The 21,201-nt window shown below is 33.0% G+C and overlaps 1 protein-coding gene across 1 annotated transcript in view; it reads right to left on the bottom strand.

The window, feature by feature from the left end:
- Positions 1-21,201, bottom strand: part of LOC129232959 (E3 ubiquitin-protein ligase MYCBP2-like) — a 284,810-nt gene that overhangs the window by 222,481 nt on the left and 41,128 nt on the right. Inside the window, exons 19-24 of the mRNA XM_054867051.1 lie at positions 19,129-19,251; positions 17,266-17,347; positions 17,043-17,172; positions 16,134-16,389; positions 7,309-7,387; positions 7,124-7,198 (exon numbers count right to left, since the gene is read on the bottom strand). Coding sequence (XP_054723026.1) covers positions 7,124-7,198; positions 7,309-7,387; positions 16,134-16,389; positions 17,043-17,172; positions 17,266-17,347; positions 19,129-19,251 — 745 coding nt within the window. The remainder of the gene's footprint in view (positions 1-7,123; positions 7,199-7,308; positions 7,388-16,133; positions 16,390-17,042; positions 17,173-17,265; positions 17,348-19,128; positions 19,252-21,201) is intronic.

The raw sequence follows: 21,201 nt of genomic DNA, 5'->3' as shown, positions 1-21,201 counted from the left end.
TTCCAAATTCATTTGCAAAAGAGGTGGTTCATAGCAGGGTTACTGTTACAGTCAATTAGCGAAAACTCTAAGTCCCAAGGGACGAGCTAAAATGTTCCAAGTTATGGGAAGTTTCCACAACAGTCTCATGAGCTTGGGGTCCAATAAAAACTTTGAGATAAAGGAATATTCGAGTTGTCGAGATCCGAGATCGGAAAGTTCATTCGTTATTGCAAACGTGAGGCTGAAATTCCGAGAAATATCGGTAGCACCCTGCTCTGATTCGACGTCATAACTCCTCCCCCAAACCTCTCTTTTTTATGGATTTCCATGCTGCAGCATATGAAGGAGGAGTAATGACGACAATCTGAAGCGAAACAATACGGGAAAGTCAGGTTAAGGTGCCGCGGCCGCGTGTTTGGGTGTACAGTATCTTTTAACGTAATGGAAAACTTTTAAAATCTGATTCTTAAGTAAAAACAATATAAAAGCGGACTAATCGGACTAAAATGTTAAAAAGCGGTCTAAAGCGGACTTAAACCTAAAAAACGGACTTTGGGGGGAAAAGCGGACCATTTGGGAGCCCTGTATTCAGGATTCCCTTTACTCTCAACAATTGTCACTTCCGGCTTCAATGCGCCCACTAACACATCCAACAGCGTGCAAACTAGCAACAGGTCGTCTTTTCAGATGAGTCTAGATTTAATATGCACTATAACGATGGACGTGTAGCGTCAGACGTTACACATGGGAACGTCACCTCCCAGGGTGTGTAATCCCACGTCATACTGGCATAACTCCAGGCATCATTGTCTGAAACGCCATTGAATATCAAAAGCAGTCCCATCTAGTCCGAATTATGGGTAACCTTAATAGCGAGCACTACTTCAGGGACACGGTGACGCAGGAGGTATCACTGTTTCTTCCGAGCATTCCTGGTGCAATGTTTCAGCAGGACAATGCACGTTCACATGTCCCACGTAACGTACAAGTATTCTTCGGTGCACGACAGGTTACGCTACTTCCTTGGCCTGCCCGCCAACCATATCTCGGATGGCGTTGGTTGGAGACTCCTCCATGTGTCTCGTCCGGCAGTTGGTATGGCTGAACTTTGGTTTTAGATTGAAACCATATGGGAAGCTATTCCCAATCGTGACATTCAGCACCTCCATGATTCGATGCCTAAACCTGTACAGGCTCGAGGTAGCTACATTCGAAATTAATTTACACGAGTTATTTTCACTTCATTGATCTAATTTTGATCATTTGGCGACTACGCCAAAAATTAAAATTTTTTTTCAGGAAACATAGATAAAAACGAAGATTAGGTCTCATGGTACAAAATTCCCAGAGAAAGAATTGAAAAAAAAAATTGTGGGGCAAAATCGGAAAATTCCCCGACTTTTCCGTGATATTTTTAACTATGTCATTTTCCCTGACAATTCCAGGTTTTCCCGGAGCGTACAAACCTTGTAGGTACTTAAGCATCTAGTCTATTCCCATTTTTCTGGATGACCAAATATGGCGGCTATATTTTACATGTAGCTGAAAATGCTGAGGTAGGGAACTGTCACAGATAAAGAGATTCGCATAACTCTTGAAAAAGAAATGAATCAAATGAAGGGGGGGGGCAGAGCAGTGGGGCCGACTCCATGGAGCCTGAGGGGGCCCGAGCCCCCTCAAAAAAAAATTTTAGGGGGCAGAGCCCCCCCCCCCAATAATTTAAGAAAATTATTAATTATTTAATGCTTTCTAAACTCACAAATTTGTCCCAGTATTTTTTATTTTCCTTGTTTGAAGATGCGTTGAAGAACCTTGCAAAATGCATTCAGTAATGAGTTACAACAAATAATTTTTACGATAAAAAGTATGTCAACTGAAAACGAGTGGTGTGAGTAATGATTGTGTTACGGTGCTGAGAGCACTTATTTGTCCCAGTGTGCGAACCTGCGGATAGTCTGTCCGATTAACAATGGGGCAGAAGCGATTGAACAACTTGGCTGTTCTTAACCACCGAGATATTTTGAATGATTTTGGATATTCGACCAGTCGTCGACGACATCAAATTCGGTAATCTAGCCAGGCGATCGACATTTGCACCTTTCTATTGACAGCTCTAATATTGGTATTTAAAGCAATTTTAAAAATCTCTGTAAAATAGAGAATTAACAACATACAGAATGTTAGATTTAAAATTTCAAAATATTAGTACTATTTTATTACCATATTACTACAGTACTGCATTAGTTATTTTCAAATACTTAAATATTTTTTGGGTATAAGACCCTATAAAAAACCCGCTATTTACATACTATATTAACTTTATTAAATAAATTAACTGTGTGGGATATTATTTTTATTTAATGAACTTTGAGCCTTATTAAAAGCAAGTTTAAATTAGCTATTTCACTTATTAATCAAAGTGCGACAGCAATATCTTATGCTTTATTTTTTTAATGATAGTTTAAGATTTATTTAAATATAATTTCAATCTTTTTATATATATGTATTCTATTCACTAATCTGTAATAGTCTAAAACCAAAATTATTACAGTCAACGCTCTATATAACGACCTCCTATTACTGCAACCTTTCCATTATAGCGACCGACGCATGAAGTCCCGTTTCTTATTCCATAGATGCAATGTTATTTTACTGTCCATTAGAGCGTCCGAACTGAACCGTTCATTCCAATATAACGTCCAAAACTAAGTTTGATTTTTTGTTCTAATCTCAGGACTAACTAACCGAAAACTAATATTTTAACACTATATGTTTCTAAAAGTAAAATATGTTCATTTAAATGAATTAGTTTTTAGTATAAGGTAAAAGAAATAATGAAAATAGTGCACAAATGATAGACATCACAAATAGAAAAAGTCTAAAAAAAGCAGAAAGCTTCTACAATTGCAGTACAAAACTTTAAAAAAGAAAAAGAAACTCACGCAATTTAAAAAAAATTATTTTGTTAGTTTCTTGATTATCTTCTAAAATGAATCATAACTATGAGAAATTATTCCTGTATTTCCAAAAACGACTTTACAACTTCAATACGTTATAACGACCTCTCGTTATAGCGACCGATTTCGTTTGGACGACAGGGGTCGTTATAACGAACGTCAGCTGTATACTATAAATTAAATTAACTTTTTACGAAAATACCGTACATGGTTTGCTTGTTTTTTTGTGTGTGTGTGTGTGTTTTAAAGTCAAAACATGTGTCGAGTTAGCGAGAGTAGAGTTTTCGAGGTTCTAATGTTGATAATATATTACTCTAAAATGCTTAAAAAACTGTAAAACTTACTTTTTCCATCTCCAATTTAGAAAATTTCCCGGGGTTAAACCCGCGGTATGTCTCTTACCCTCCCAATATTTTTTGTATTTAAGCGCACTGGGAGTGATTGCCCTTCCATGCAAGTCAAGCCCTACCTTATATCAATGCCTAGCCACCGAACTGCACAACTTCCCCCAAAATAGAACTGTAAAAATGTCCCACATTGAAGACAAGTGACATGATCTAATTGAACCAGAAAATTTGTATACAAAATCTTAGATTGACTTTGAAAACGCCATGTCACATATTGTTTGTTTGTATAAATCATATACACCAGAAAATATGTAAATTGGCATTTTCAAGGTTCAAAAAATCTGAACTTTTTTTTTTTGGAAAGTGGGGCGGGGGTACGCTGTGGGATTACATAACCCCTGGATCACCGGTGCAGTCTAGCCGCCTCAATAATTTTTGCAAGTCGGCGCCCCTGGGGCAGAGACAGAGAGAGGGGGGAGACCAAATGTATTGGCAAACTGCTGACACTGAAAAAAGTAGAATGAATGAGATCCCGCCTCATTCAAGGTCAACTCTTTTTTCTTTTTCAATTCCCTGCAACATGCACAAATACAATAATATTTTGATAAAAAGTTTTGATTTGTAACAGTAGCACTGAGAGTAAAAAAACTAAATTAAATGTCACTGATTGGTTACACTGAAATAAATAAACTAAAAAGAAAAAAAAAGAATTCAATGAAATGTAGTACAAGTTATTATTTTTATTAAAAGTTAGGTCAATACATCAAAGACTTTTTAAAATCCCATTAGAGACTTTCGTTTTTCCACTCCCTGCTGAAATGAGTTAAATTACTTCTTAGAGAAAATTCAAAAGCAGGTTGTAGTTGCTACATTCTAAAAAAATAGTAGTTGTAGTTAACTACATTTGATAATGAAGTAGTTGTAGTTCATTACAAAATAAATGTAGGTTTTCCGACCACTGTGAGGGATATTAATTGAAATGACAAAATATTACATAAAAAGTAATGTTTACTAGCTAAATTAGATTATTTTCCATCTTTCACTGGTAATCCTTCATGATTTTATTTAAATCACTGGTAGTGTATATCCAGAATTAACTTTTACTTTCAGCCGCATTAAAAATATTCACACAATTTGAAAACTGCTTGACATAAACACTGTTCAAATTTTTTAGATATGCAACAAAATACCCAAGCAATGAAAAAAACAAAACTATTTTTCATAAAAAAATTCTTGTAAGTTAATACACAGGTTGCCGAATTGGTGAGTCAAAATACAAATTTAACTTTCAAATTCACTTTTCTTTTTAACAGTAAAAAAAACCCTAAAAGATTTATATTAACTGTACATTAAAATGAAATTGAAGAGTAATATTTACATTCATAATACAATATAGCTTCAATCATCCGAACTCCCACTATCTGAATGTTTGATTATTCGAATCATTGTCAATTTCAGGAAAACAAAAAATTAAGACATACTGCAATTTGCAAAATAATGGCTGTTGACATGCACTATTCTTTCTCTCCTGTAGCAAGTGTAGGAGCAGCGAGAACATTATTAGGATGATGAGTCACTGCCTCATAATGCAATTCTATTATGGGATGCCGTTTGTCGCTATGAAGCCAGCCATTTCATTTAATTAATTAAAATCTCTTTTTCTTCAAAAAAATTTTCTCCCATTTTCATCACACCATATAGTAATTCATTGAAATATACCTCTTTTTTGGAAAGAACTCTGCTTATTTGAATGGGGTCTAGTCCCAATTGATTCGGATAATTGAAGTTCTACTATACATTATTTATGATAATATTAAGTTTCTGAAAATTGTTCAAAAGAAGCTCTGAAAGCAAAAAACAGAGCTTATTGTTTTATGCTATTTAAATCTCAGGCTACTCTTAAAACTAGAGGGGGGGGCGTAATTTCAATAGCATATTTTCCCCACTGTTTCAATAGGGTCCCAAAGCAGAATACTACTAAAATTGCGACATACGTCGCAGAACAGATGCCTGAGGTGCAGGATGTTGCATTGTTGAAAGAAAACTCACATAAAATTGTGAGTGTAAATGCAACAAAAGTTGTAAGAAAGATTTGATTGTATAAAATAACAAAAGCCTTCATTGAGGCAAAAAGTGTTATGTAAAATACATTAAAAACAATAGGTTAATAAAAAGAATGAACTGGACCATTGGGTATTCTAAGTATTACACTAATAGAAACAGTAAGAAAGATGTCTAAATATTGCACTATACTATACCCTCCATTAGCTACCTAATATGAATCCTGTATACAACGGCGGAGTACTACTTTCCAAGTAGTAAGCAAAATGACTAGACTAGGTTCCACATCATATACCATCTAGAAATCCATCATAGAGAAATTCAACTTAATACCCTACAACTTAGTAGTAGGCCGAAAATACTACACACTAATGTAACATCATTCTATTATTCTTCCATACAACACACTCGCGCTAATACAACTACCGTACCAATAGTAAACCAATTCTCACACTGTTCCAATGGCTCCACAATCACATACTTAGATGGATAGAGAGATCGATAGCACCGAACCTAACGGCGATTCACCTTAAGAACACAAGTTCATAACACGTCCTCAATATGCTCATTGGTCGACATATATCTAGCATGAGCAATGCAACGATTTCTAGAACATTCTTCAACTTTCCCGCCAATGAGAGATCTTGACAAGAACGCCATCAAGTGGCGGAAAACATGGAAGCACGTATTCAAGCTTTAACTTTTATAGAGGATGTTTACCTGATACCTACTGATATAATATGCGGTCGAAAGCCGTAAGTACATACTCGATATCTTAACATCATCTAATACTTAAGCATTTTTGCTAATCTCTAAGTAGTAAGCAACGAGATAAAAATAGGGTAAATATACTATTAAAAAGATAACACAGAACAATTCTGTTCAAATGCGAGAGGAAAACTGACAATTTTTGTGCAGAAATTCTGCAAACTTCAGTGAAATTTTTGCAGAAACCGCAGTGCAGAAGATCTGCAGTGCAGAAAATCTGCAGAAACTGGACAGAGAGACTTTCAGCTTTATTATTAGTAAAGATTTCAATAATTCCTTTATTTAGTAACATTATTTTAATTGCTCCTTCATGCCGTGTAAAATTAACCAAAAAAATGTTTGACACCTAGGTTCGGATTTTTATAAAATTTTGTATCTTTGCTCTTTCTATGCATTTTAGAAAGCATATAAAGCTATTTTTGGCATATAAACTAAAGCACATAAACTACATTCTCAATCGGTTTAGGTTTGACACCTTGTTAAAGTTTTTTTGATTTTATAGTTTTCATGATCAACTAGTTTTCTAAATTCAGTGCTCTTTAATTAGTCATTTGGTCGAAAGGTGTGATGTTTCTGGAAAAATCATTTTTCCGCAGAAATAAATAGCAACACTCCAATTTAAAAAAAAAAACTCCTATATGAAACAATTATGATTTTTGGCACTCAGTTTGTGGAAAATTTCACGTTTCTTTGGCGTACAATGCTTGAAGTACTTGCAGAACAATTTTGGTCAAATGATTTTACATTGCAGAACACGGTAAATGCTTTGGGACAATAGGGATATAAGCATCTAGAACAGTTTGCCTGGAGAAAATATAAATTGTGATTAGTTTTAAGAGGGTCTTGATCTTGTTTAGTGATTCATTAACTCAGTAGCACTAGCCTAGATAGGCCTAAAACCTATCGCCAGTCATTACTTTAGTTATTGCACATAAAAATAAAAATATCTTGTTGAATCTTAATATAGTATCAAAAAAGCACCCAAATCTTTAACAAAAAAATACATACCTCCACAGTACATTATAGGTACTATCCAAGCATACTGATGAATCTCGTAACTCCAATTGTTCTGCAGTACTAAAACTAGAAAAGTCAAAGATAAGATAAAAAGAAAATTAAAACATGTTAAAAAAGATTTGAAATAAAGCAGAAATTCTCATGTAGTGTAATAAAAATGATAAAGAATGACAAACCTTCGACAAGATCCATCTGCTTTACTGATAACCAAACTCTTGAACGAAGAAGCTTGTTCAAATTTATTTGGAATTATACCTTTGGAGACAAAAGTTGAAATTAATGCAACAATAGCAGTTAGAGTAAACTCTTGATTATCTGCAGTCTTTTACATGAAAAAAAAAATTGCTGAAGGTTGATTGAATGTAGATAAATTCAAACGTTTTGACTATCTCAGGGGTGGAAAATCAAAATTTTATTTCTGTATCAGCTTTGTATCAGTAAAAATGCCAATTTTGTATCAGAAAGAACAGTTTTGAATCAGTAAAAACACAGTTTTGTATCAGAATGATCAGTTTTGTATCGGGTAAATTCACGATTTCGTAACAAAATCTTTGATTTTGTTCAATGTCACTACACTGTTTGAAGCAAATGCAAAACATTTGCAGCAAAAAAGAACATAAATAATTTTTAAAACCCATTTTGGTAGCAATATTGTAACTTAAAAAAGTGTGCAAAAACTACTTTTAGTAAATATATGATTAACCATAATACACACCTAACTAGAATCTTAATTTAGTTCTGAGGTCATTTGCTAAAAGTTGATAGGTCAAATTTGACCATGTTCTACTTTACCGAACATCATTAGTATTTAGAGCGGTATTTTTCTATGCCAGAATTTGTTGAGTGGTAAAAATATGAACAACCAAACATGATATAATAAAAAACTATCACACAATTCTGCACCAAAATTAGACAACTCTACATATCATGTTTTGTTTTCACTCTCCTGAAAAGCTGACAAATTTGACATATCAACTTTCAGCAAACAACCCCAGAGTTGCTTCTCAGCAGTTGTTGCAAACATTTATCATATATTTATTTATAGCATTACATGACAAAGACAACAACTAAAGGATTTCCCCAATTTTAAAATGCCTTTTGTATATTTATTACATACTAGCGGCCTGTCCTGACCCTGTTCGGGTTAAAAAAAAAACTATCTATGTTTTAAAAAAAATGTTATGCTATAACTTTTTAATTTAAAGTTTGATAGTAAGCAACATTTTGTGTTTCATTTTTATGAGGTTTGTAACAAATAGATTTACCTCATTTCCTGACCAAGAGAGACTAACATATGATTCCCACTAAACACTACGATCTTATGTAATGTTGTACTACGTATCGTATGGCTGTACATATGAACTTCAGATTTAATAATAGTGAAAACATAAGAAATTTTATCACTTAAATTGGAAAAGCAAATTGACAGGAGTCATGGGGATGAAATGAATATAAACCAACAGATCTACTGCTGATGCCGCAAAAACAATACTCTAAATCATATTATTCCTTAGTGATTTTTGTTGGGGTTTAATTCCCCATTCAATAGATTAGGCAAATTAAAGTGAGCAATAAATTTATTGGGATATCGCCTCTAATTTTAAAAGCATGAAGAGAAGTCCGGAAGAGTTAAGGGAATTAAGGATTCACGTGGATGATGAACGGCATTGCTGGCAAAAACTATTGCCCTCTCACACATCCACGTTAAATTTTTTGACAAAGGGTCTTGGTTTCAGGATAAACATTAAGGATCAAATCATTTAAAGAGAATTTCTTAACTCATATATTTTGATAAGATATCTTTTTCCAGGTATTTTAACGTATTTTACTTCTAAAAAAAAATACTTACCACCATCTTCTAAACGAACTATTATAGTTTTTTTTAAGATACAGAGATTGTGTAAAGGGCTCCTACATTGAACGACTTTAATGAAGATTGGAATATATCTGCATGCGTTCTTCTCACCACAAGAGGCGTTTAATGAATGTCACCATCAAATAAGAAGGTGACGCCTCTCATAATTTTGTATGAACCTTTTTATCCATTAAGGGTTCTATCCAGGGGCGGCATTTCAGCATTTCGTTTGGGGGGGTCGAGTTTCTTGAACATGAATTTCCTCAGAACTGTATGAAATACATATTGTTTAACAAGAGCTGATAATTAAATGGCTTTAATGTTAAGAATAATTAGGTTTGTAAAAAACAATTAAAATTTTTTCGACCGAAGCTTTAAATTTATTTTGTTATAAGTTATCTCACAAAATATATCTCGGTACTAGTTTTTATTTTTTAGTAAAGTTTTAATCTGCTATTTTTGGAGTCAGGAAGAACAGAAAATTTTGTAACTATAGTTAATCAATATCCAATGACTTAATTTATTGCCAGTATAGCTAAAGAGGAAGGTCTTGCTTTGCCTCATTGCGCTTCGAAGGCAATTCTCTAACCTCCTGAGACACGAAAGTCAAAATTGGTTGACGTTCAGTTCTCCTACAACTTTCTGGTTGTGTGCGTAGTTTTTTACACCGATGAAGAGGCTCCATTATTGTAGCCTTAAAATAGCTATATGCTGTATTTTCGTGTAAATTTGTGCTTTATTTACATCGGTTTTTCAATTTAATCACAGAAGTCATCTTTCAAATGACTGACCTGATTGAAACAGTCAAAAAAAAATGGAAGCAAGAAAGTTATGTCAAAAAAGCACATTTCCTTTAGATTCCTCTCTTTAAAATAACCAAGAAAGCTTTTTAAATAGGCTAGTATTTATTTTGTGTCATTAAAAAGTATAATCACAATTCACAAAACAATTCCTCTTCCCTCATGCTATTACTTATAAGTGAAATATTTACTTTTTCGCTTTCTATAACCGACCTACATAATATTGAAGTTAAGACCAATAATAAATATATTTCATTAAATCCTGTCTCAATTTCTTGAGAAACTGAATTGATCAGTTTATTCAAAATATTGATTTAATATTTTGACTAAAACTTCATCTGGGTTTTGTCACCTCTTCCACATTGGCATACATTAAAAACTGTTACGGTTCAAGTATGTATTAATGCGAAAATTACTAAGAGTTTCAATTGTCAATCCAAGAATTAAGATTAGCGAATTAAAATTTTTATGATAGAGTAGCATTTATCAAAAAAATGCTCCGCAGTATAAATAAATTCAACAAAAAATTCAGACAAAGGCATACATATTAAAATGACATCAAATTTTTTATCAATGAAAAGGTCGCTTTCCAGTAATTCTTCCAGGGGGCTTTTATAACTCTTGAAGACCATCTTGTGTCACTCAGAGATTGTCAAGTCAAGAGCCTCAAGATACATTTGTTGATGTGAAAGTATTTTTTGATGTGAGATATTTTTAAAAATAGCATATCTTTACAAAATATTCCCATGAAAGCATATGATACACCGAGTTGCTAAAATGTGTTTCTAGTACATGGCGTCAATGAACACGTACTAGCTGAACATTAAGTTATAATATGAGCATAAAAATTTAAGTAAAATGACATGGAATTTACGCGTAAAAATTGCACAGACTCTACACTGTACGGGTATCTCATATAAGATGCTCCATCATAACACAGATTACTCAATTTTGAAATATTTAACCCATATGAAGAGATTACTTCTTTAGTTAAGGCAAACACTTATCCTCCATCAGTTTTTTCTGTTCTGAAAATTCAGGCAAATGATTTTCTAAGCTATCTAAATTGAATTTTACCATTTTATATTATTCTTAGTGAAAAATTTGGGGGTGCAACCGCCCCCTCTCGCACCCCCTATTTGCCGCCCCTGGTTCTATCTATGCCTTCTGTATCCAAACGGCTCATTGAAAATTCGTCCTACAGTATGTGACACTCCCTTGAAGAAGTTCTCTTAATTGCCAGTTTTTTCTTGTGGAACATATGGAGTCTTTCTGGAGGAGATATTCAAAGTAGTTTAAATATGGAATAGTCCATTTTTGAAGTACTAAGTAAAGTCCTGGCAGATCCGTAAAAAAAACCATTGCCAAAGCCAGTCTGCCTCTGTTGATCGTTTTTGGCCAGAGTGTTGAATTTATTAAATTTTCCAGTTCCACCGGGTATGCCAAAAAACATTAATTTGCGTTCCTGGTTTTCATGGACTAATCTTGTTTTTATAGGATTGTTTTCTTTGATTCTCTGCAGCAGTAGCAAACTAAAGTCCTCTATTGAGTTTCCGCTTCATTGACAAATTTTGCCTTTTTTTAAACGATTTTGGTTTGTATTGTTTGACATTGAATGACAATCTTAGGATTTCATTTGACGCTCTCCTTGCAATATGTCGCTCTCCTTGTAATATGTCGTCACAGAGATCTTTTTTAAATGTTTGCCATAAAGCAACAGAATCTAAAAATTGTTGTAAAAGTTAAAATAGATATAAAAAATTCTCTGACTTCAGGAGCGGAGTCAGAAAGTTACATTTATCAAATAAAGTTAGTTTCCTAAAGGTTTGTCTTCCCCTATAAGACCGAGTTCTATACATCTAATTGCAGTCACCTCGCTATGGGGGGGGGGGGTGCAGTCCTCCCTGGGTGTCACCCGTCTGGGGGGTTGAAATATCAAGCTTTTGAAAAATATGAAGTTGAAATGCACTTTTAAGACTATAAATTTCAACATTTTCCAGCGGGAAAACCTCCAGCCCCACATTTTTTCCCATCCCATATCATAGAGTGATAATTATAGTCAAGATTTGGTTCATATTGTTAATACTTAGACCTAGTAGTAGTGCCTGGCTCTTATACCAAAAAACTAAACCCCATTATCTTTTCCTGTGTTTGAGATACATTTAAAATAATTAAGTGGCCATAAATTTTATACACCCCCTAACTTTTTAGACCTCTTAAAGAACTGCACATTTAGGCCAAGTTATATAAAAAGTGTTCATTCAATTTATTCATTAATGTTTGGAGAAGAAATGTTTTTACATTTTTGCAAAAAAACAAGTACTAGAAGCAAGAAAGTTCTAATTTCAAATGGGGGCTCGAGGCCCCCCTTGCCCCCCTTTATGGGCGCTCTTGTAGAGCATTATTTTTTTTTTTTTTTTGCATTTGTAGGGGGGGGGGGTGACATCACAAATTACCGCCCCAGGTGTCATCCATGCTAAATAAGCCACTGCTAATTAATAGGTTGGCAGGACCTTTAACTTTCAAAAGACTTTGGAAATATGTTGACCACGAAAATGTTCTAAATGAATTCTTAAGAGACAAAATTCCGAATGGGTAGTAGGATGAATATTGCATATTTTACTAAGAGGTGACACTTTTACCACCCTGGGATGAATTTTAACCTCTTTTACTCGTTTTCTATGAAAAACTTGCTTTTTTCACATGCCTCTCCTTTTTTTTTGGCAATCTCTTTCTGATATTTTCTGATAACAGATTTGTGAGCTAGGTTATTATATTAAATTGTTTTAAATGCTTATAAATACGGTCATCCATGGGCGCTCATAAGCAAAATTGTAAGGGGGGCGGCTCAGATATTTTCCCCATGGCTTAGCAGGTCATTTTCCCCATGGAAACCTGTTTCAGGATAGATTAGAGTCATTAAAATTTGACATTTTTAATGTATTATTCATTAATGGCTGTAGAAGAAATGTTTTTACATTTTTGCAAAGAAAAAAGTACTAACAGCAAGGAAGATCTAATTTCTAAAGGGGGCTCAAGCTCCCCTCCTTGCCCCCTATATGGGCACCCTTGCGGTCATCATTAAGAATTTTTCACCAAAATATTTTTTTATTTTTTCCTCTTTGTCAATTTCTTTCCTATTTGTCATTGTTTTAACTATTAACTTTGAATGTACGGGACGTATATGTGCAATTACTCTTTGAGTTGGGAATTTTCTAAACTAAATGTACTTTAGTGACTCCATTAGCAGATGTTTTTAACATCGATTTTAGTATGAATAAAAAACCTTAAAGGATAGCCCGAAATGCATGCAAAATTACTACTTTCAGAAACACTGGGGCAATTCCATGTTAGATCAATCATTTTTTGACCTCACCATCTCTGATTTTAACGTAAACTGGTGTGAGAGACACATATGTCAAGATAAGTTATCATGCTAATTTTTAGAATTCTACTTTAAAAATTTTACGAAATACAGGGCTGTGAATAACTGAAAAAGTACGAAAAAAAGAAAAGTTGTGACATTCAAATGACTGTAACTTCTCTCCTAATTATAGTAGAATAAAAATTAAAAAACCATTGTAAAGTTAAAGAATAGAGCTTTCTATTGATATAAAACATTACTTTATTACGACAGGTTTAAATTTCAAGGTCATTCACTGACTTTTGACCTTGAATATCTCAAAACAGCCCCCTTAGAATTTCTTCAAAAAAAAATATTTTTTAAGCTCTAGTACTATTCTTTCACTACACCAAAATTTAGACTGGGATCGCGATGGCAAGGTACGGAAAAAATGAAGAATGTTCACATGTTTTACATTGTGGAATTCCATATGTCGGGTCAGTCACCTTCTTGACCTCCTCACCATTTCCGATTTAAAAAAAAATTTGTGTGAAGGACACATACAACACGATATGTAATCCTGCCAATTTTCGGAATTCTACTTCAATATTTTACAAAATACAGGGCTGTTAAAAACTTTAAAAGTGCAAAATAAAAGGAAAGTTGTGACATGCAAATGACTGTAACTTCTCTCTTTCTATCCTAATTACAGTAGAATTAAAAATTTGAAAACTATTGTAAAGTTAAAGACTAGAGCTTTCTACTAGGATAAAACATGGCTTTTTCATGACAGGTTTCAGACTCATGTTCATTCACTTTGACTTTTGACCTCGAATACCTCAAAACACGCCCCTTTAGAATTTTTCCAAAAAAAATACATTTTATAGCTCCAACACTGTTCTTCTACTACACCAAAACTTAGGTTGGGATCCCAATGGCAAGGATCTGCAAAAAAAATCAGAAATATTTGCGTATTTTTGTTACATGTTTTACACTAATTCTGTCCTAATGCTATTGTTTTAATTTTATTGCTTTAATTATGTTAATAATAAGTATATTTTTAAAGAAATTCTAAGGTGGCGTGTTTTTAGACATTGAAGGTCGAAATTCACGGTGAATTGAACCATGGTGAACACATGAAAACGTTCAAGCCGCTCACGCACGGTAACCTTGAAACTTAAACATGTTGTGAGAAAGCCATATTTTATACCAATAGAAAGCTCTATTTTTTAACTTTCCAATGGTTTTCAAATTTTTATTCTACTGTAATTAGGATAGAACGACAGAAGTTACAGTCATTTGCATGTCCCAACTTTCCATTTATTTTGCACTTTTAAAGTTTTTAACAGCCCTGTATTTCGTAATATTTTTGAAGTAGAATTCTGAAAATTGTCTGGATTACTTATCATGTTGTATGTCTCCTTCACACAAAATTTCATTAAAATCGGAAATGGTGAGGAGGTCAAGAAGGTGACTGACCTGATGTATGGAATTCAACAATGTAAAACATTTGAACATTCTTGATTTTTTTCCAGTACCTTGCCATTGCGATCCCAGTCTAAGTTTTGGTGTAGAGGAAAAATAGTGTTGGAGCTATAAAAATTTTTTTTTTTTTTTTTTTTGAAGAAGAAGAAGAAGAAATTCTAAGGGGGCATGTCTTGAGATATTCAACAACATTCGGTGACTCTTAATTACTTGCAATGTCAAAGATAAATAGAATGCCGTACACCTTATCCTCTGCAGACTCGAATGCATGTAAAACTTATGGCTTTTCTTATGCCGACATCGTGATTTTTAATCTTCTCATGTGTTTCCATCCCTCAGCATTCAGCTCAAAGATAACCTTTGGCCAATCTGCTGTTGCAAAAGCAGTACAATCGGAATTTGTTTTTACGTTTATAAGAAGAAAATGGTTCGAAACATAAACTGGTAGCGTAGACGAACTATTGTTTTTAAAAAATAGTATAAATGCATGTATGCATAATTTATAGCCTATATCACTCAGCAAGAATGCACCTTTCATGTAGTGAAAGAATTTTTCAAATATTTGCACTGGTTCCGGAGATTACCTCGAACATACAAACACCATAATTCCGCTCTCTCTATTTATTATATTAGTATAGACAAGGCTAAAGAGAGGGGGGGAAAAACCTTTAAAAATATTTATAAGCAGATTCTAATTATTAAAAAAAAAACAGATGGTTGGGGGGGGGGGGAGGAGGTGCTAGTATAAAGATGTGATTCTTTTTTACCTTGGTAAAAAAGAAAATCATTTTTTGGAATTGATTACCTGACTTGAAAAGTAAATTGTTGGGTGCAAAAAGCATTTTTTAACAGAAAAATTTGAAAATAAAATAAAGTTTAAAAAATTGCATGAGTTACAGATTTACTTAGAAGAAATAACAGTTTTTACATCTCAACATGTCATGAATATAAGTTAGAAACCATTACATCAATAAGTTATTCACACGTACAGAACTAAACTTAGACCCTGATAAAATTTTCTTATTATGCATCACTATCTGAAATTTTACTTTTAATACTCGAATTAATAAGTTCTCCTTGCACTGATGAATAAAATTTTGAAAAAAAAATTAATAAACATACAAAAATTCCTCAAGCTTTAAAGACTTTTTCAGTACTTAGATCTTTGAAGATTTTAAAAGTCCTTGATTATGAGGAATGTTTCGAATAATATACCTGATTTTAAAATGTGTGAAGTGTGAGATGCACTATACAAAAAATATTTTTTTAAAAATGATATTATATGAATAAAAACATTATTTTCAGGAACGCAGGAAATTGATAAACGCAACATACTGGAGAAATAAGAGTAACAGTGTCAAACAAAAATCGGAGCTGTTGAGAAAAAATTGTTAAATGCAGGATAATGTTGAGAGTGAAAGAGGTTTTTCAACAGTGCAAAAAGTCAACACCATAAAAAAATTAAAATGTAAGTTGTCTGCTGGAGGTTAAAATATCAAAAAGAAATTAAATACACACCAATACAGGTTTTGCTGCATACAACACTTGATTTGCTCAAATTATGTGAATTAATTAGGGACTCATCAATCTTAACAAATGTTTGATCCCCAGATGCTCCAATCCAGGTCGCCCTTCGGCCATACTTTGTACCAACATTAGGTACAAGCCCAGGTACAGCATTCCAATTTGAATCTTTGTCTCGGTCAACTTTCTTCTTGTCTTTTCGATTTTGGTCCAATAGTGAATTTGGAGGTGATCGTTTTAACTGTCCTTTCTGAAAAACAAGTATAAAATAAAAACTTTTTATCAAAATAAAATTTTCCGAAATATAAGAATCACAAAAACTTCTTGAGCCTAAAGGGGTTAATTAATTATAACATAAAGATTTTGAGTTTAGAAACCAGGGATGAAAACTTCTGCTAGCTGCATTAGAAATTGAAACATAAATTCATATTTTTAACAAAAGTCAACATTTATTTCCACTTTCCAAAGAAAACATTTCTAATATAACTACTGTATGATTCAAGGATCAAAAATTTAAAGAACACAGTGCAGAGTTTAAAAATTATTTCTATAGCATAATTCACTCATTTCTTGATACAAAAATAAAACTTTTGAAGTACTTTTAGGGGCGTACAAGGGCGCCTATATGCAAAATTGTAAGGGGGGGGCTCAGATATTTTCCCCATAGTTTAACAGGATATTTTCTCCATGGAAACTGATTTTAGTGCAGATTAGAGTTATTAAAATTTGATGTTTTTAATAACTTATTCATTAACGGCTGGAGAAGAAATGTTTTGACATTTTTGCAAAGAAAAAAGTACTAAAAGCAAGGAAGTTCTAATTTCAAAGGGTGGGGGGGCTTGAGCGCCCCCCTATATGGACGCCCTTGGGGGCCTACTATTAAAGCATGTTTTAAAAAAACACCTGATTGTTTCCAAATGTATAAACTTGGCCTTGGGAATTTAACAAGACTGTATGACAACTTCCAGCAGCAACTTGTATTATTGAAGTTGATGTATGAGAAGATGGAAATTTCAGTAATGTAGGTGCTCCTCTGAAAAAATTAAAGCATTTCTTAACAATATATGCAACTTTACGAGGCATCAAATCTTTACTCATAAAAATAGACTTAAATAAAAACTGTTACCTAATATTAAAATCACCATGTCCTAACTGTCCATGTTGATTATTTCCAAAAGTATAAACATCGCCAGTCTGAACTAATAACACTAAAAAAATTTAAAAAAAAAAAAAAAAAAAAAAACAGATTTTACAAACAAGTGACAGCACGTTAAATACATTTAATAATACTAAAATAAGAATATTAACCATTTCAGATAATCTTAACAAAAGAGCAAATTAATTTTTTTGAACCCATAGAAAAGTTAAGAAAGTTTATCCATTAATATTATAAACAGAAAATTCTTAATTGGCATACAAATATTCTTTAAAATATTTAGAAAGGAAAACTTTATAAATATCGAACCTCAAGTGAAAATTTTATAAATGCTTTCATCTGTTAGAGTGGTTGGCCCCAAAAATGAATTAGCATGTATTTCCACTGAGGTTCACCAATATGCTAATTTTAATTTGAAGCCTTATACAGTTGATGCTTGGTTTTAAAAATCTCTAATTTACTAAAATTATTTTAAAAACAGCTTCCAAGCTCAAATTTTTTTTACTGAAACAATGCTATTTTTGAAGAAATGAGGTCTCCCCCGATTTTTTCCAAAGAGTATTTAAACTTGAGTGTCATCAGTATATATTTTTAAGCTTATACCGGTCACACTAGGGGGGGGGGGGGAGGGGGATCTGCAATTGAGCCATCCCTTGCAGTAACTGCATTAAAAATAAATCAGACCAGCTCCTATAATGGTCCATCATCACCATTTATTTTTTTTTTCTCTCTCATTAATTCTTCTGACATAGTTATCATTTAACAAGAAAATGTCCAAATGCTCCAAATCACTTTGAATGATTGACTCAAGAAATGAATCAGCACCTGCTTCTACTGAGGTGCATCAGTATACAAAAGTTTGACTCTGTGCATTATTTTTTGAAATGTTACTGTTGGGCTTAAAACGAAAAATGTTCGATTGCACCACCTTCTTGAGAGTGATAAGAATAAAAATGTCACCAGAACTAATGCCCAAAGGATACATATCTACATCAATTGTTATGCAAGTACTTCAATAATTGCTCTGAGACATAACAGTCATGCTAAATGAGAATAACATTTTCATTTGATTTTGATATGGAGGATAGTAGTTTGCTTAGTATGGATGTATGGATGATTTTAGTTTGTCATATCCATTTTACATATGTGTGATGTACACACACACACACATTAAATGGCCAAATATAAAACTTAAACATTTACACTAATTAATATCATATTATTGATATTATTTTGTCCTGCGTGTAAATTAAGTTTTAGTGAGAAAAGTAGCAAACAATACTCCGACGTACAGCAAAATAAAATTATCTTATAGCTTCCTACTTTTTCATTTTGTTTCCAAGTGGATATTGAACATTAAAAAAAACATTTAAAGAAAAAAACATTAGAATGTAAAGATTACAAATTTATAAGTACATTCTTTGTTCTAAAAATTTCAAATTTTTGAATTTTTCTGAAATAAACTTTTTTAAAATAAAAAGTTGGTTTTCCCTAACATTTCTGGTGTTTCTTCTGACCATTTGCATCTTTACTTTCGGCAGAGCTAATGAGTTGTGTGAGGGTTTTTTTCTTGACATTAAAAACATAGAATTTCAAACCAACTGTATGTGTACAAAGCCTCTGTTTGTACTTCTAGAGAAGTACACAAAGAAAATCGATTGTAATGGCAAGAAAATCAAGTTTAGAGCTTTGAAACACTAAAAAAAATGTAGCACAAACAAAAAGGTAAATAAAAACATCAATCTAATTCTCCCCATCAAAGAAAACATCTTTTACTTTAAGATACTAATTAACTATAGATGCTCACAAAATTATACATGTACATATATATACCATTATGATGTAATCCACAAGCTATTTGTATTACAGGAACCTCTGTTGGCATATTCATACGAGCAGGAGGTAACGCTGTTAATTTTGTAGTTTCTCTTTCTTGATCGCTACCTACAACATCATCTAAAAAGTAAAACGATAAAAAACACTTCATATTTTAAATGCATTTTATTTTAAAAATAAAATATACAAAAATTATTGGAAAACTGGGTGCAATGGACGTTTTTGTAATTTCATGATTGGAAATGGTTTTTAAGGAAAAACTGAAGTTCCGGCAAAGGTGTGTGAGAGAATTCGAGGAATATGTTTTCATGAATATTAGAGGAATATTCATGAAAAATCCATGATTCCTGACGATTTTACATCTACAGTCGGATCTCACTACAACACGATCCAACTTAGGCGAAATGGCTATAGCCTGAGTTTTTCATGAATAATAATTTTTTTGGGAAGGAATCGCAGAGTCTTAGAATGGGTTTTATTGAAACTAAATACAGTAAAACCTCTAAAGTTGACCACCCTTGTAAATTGACCACCTGTCTATGTTGACCGCTTTTGTCAGGAACGGAATTAGTCCTATCTCATATAATGAAGGAAAACCTCTGTAACTTGACCACCTCTCTATCTTGACCACCTGTCTATCTTGACCACTAATGTACGACAAATTTGGTTTGGAGTATTGTAAAAAACCCTTTGTAAGTTGACCACTTGGTTTATTTTTTTAAACTTTCTTCAGCAAATTATTTTATTTTATTATTTATTTATTTTTTTTTATAATAATTATTATTATTATTTCTTTCTTTCTTTATTTATTTATTTATTTGACAGCTTTCCAAAAATGTTTTTAATGCTTCGATGACAGACTAGCATTTTACTAACTAAACAACAGCATAAAGCTTATGGTGCTCTTTATTCTCCAAACTTGTTTTTCATTTGTTGTTTTATTTGAGAAAGCTTTGTGTACTCTGTTCAATGAAAATAGGTGTCAGTAGAAAAGTTCAGTCTTTTCTTTCAGTTGCAATATGTTGTGGCAACACAGGAATTGTGCTAAAAAGAGCAGGGTCGGATCTATACATTTTGGGGCCCCCTGCAACAAAATATGTAGGGACCCTCCCTAATGGCCAGCAGTGTCTATTTGTAAATTGAATAAAGCTTAGTGCTAGTTTTTTTCTATTTTTTCTTCAATTTCTAGGGCCGTTAGAACCTTTGAGGACGCGGGCTCCTCGCACTGCGGGTGGCCTCATTAGCAGATCTGGGCCTGCTAATGAGTAAAGTTACATGTTTCTGGTGCAAAGGATTAAGAGACAGGACATTTTAATTTTGCCTTTATGAACTGGGAGAGTCGCGCTTATTGCTCTTTGTGCTATGAGTTGTACAAAAAAGGCTTGAAAAAGAAAGTTAGTTGAACTTGAGATTAATAAAAGGTATGAAATATTATATTAAAATTAATTGAAAATGGAGAAAGCCAGAAAAAATTAGCCGGCACATACGGAATTTCTAAAACTACAGTGTCTAATATAGTTAAAAACAAGGAAAAAATAACAAAATTACTTGAATAGTATTTTTAATTATTGTTTCACTTTCAATAATGTTAAACAATGAAAGTGAGTTGAACAGAAAGAATAAGGGTGAATTACTCAAAAAATGAATACATGGTGCAAGAAATGCCAAAAAAAAAATCATTACTGCCCTTTATAAGTTGACCACCTGTCTAAGTTGACCACCAAAGTACTGCACCGTGAGTGGTCAACTTACACAGGTTTTACTGTATTGGTTTCTTGAATGGACTTATATTCCTTTAGCATTACCGTAAGCGGAAGTTCACACATTGTACCAATCTACACGATGCTTTGCTTTAAATTAGTGTACTCGTACACAAAACCGGGCTGATTCTTTATTTTTTTTCATTCTACATATGAACGTTGATAAGATAGAATGGCTCCCAAGAGTTATTAAGGTAAGTTATTAAGGCATTTAAAGTTCTTTATGCAAGGGAGTGTCTCCAAAACCTTGTGCAAGCAATAAACAATGGAAAATTTCAACCTAAAAGATAACTGAAAGGAGTACACAATA

This window comes from Uloborus diversus, chromosome 1 (assembly GCF_026930045.1).
Source record: "Uloborus diversus isolate 005 chromosome 1, Udiv.v.3.1, whole genome shotgun sequence".
Classification (NCBI taxonomy): domain Eukaryota; kingdom Metazoa; phylum Arthropoda; class Arachnida; order Araneae; family Uloboridae; genus Uloborus; species Uloborus diversus.
The sequence above is the reverse complement of the archived record's forward strand: the minus strand, read 5'-3'. Positions and strand labels throughout refer to the sequence as shown.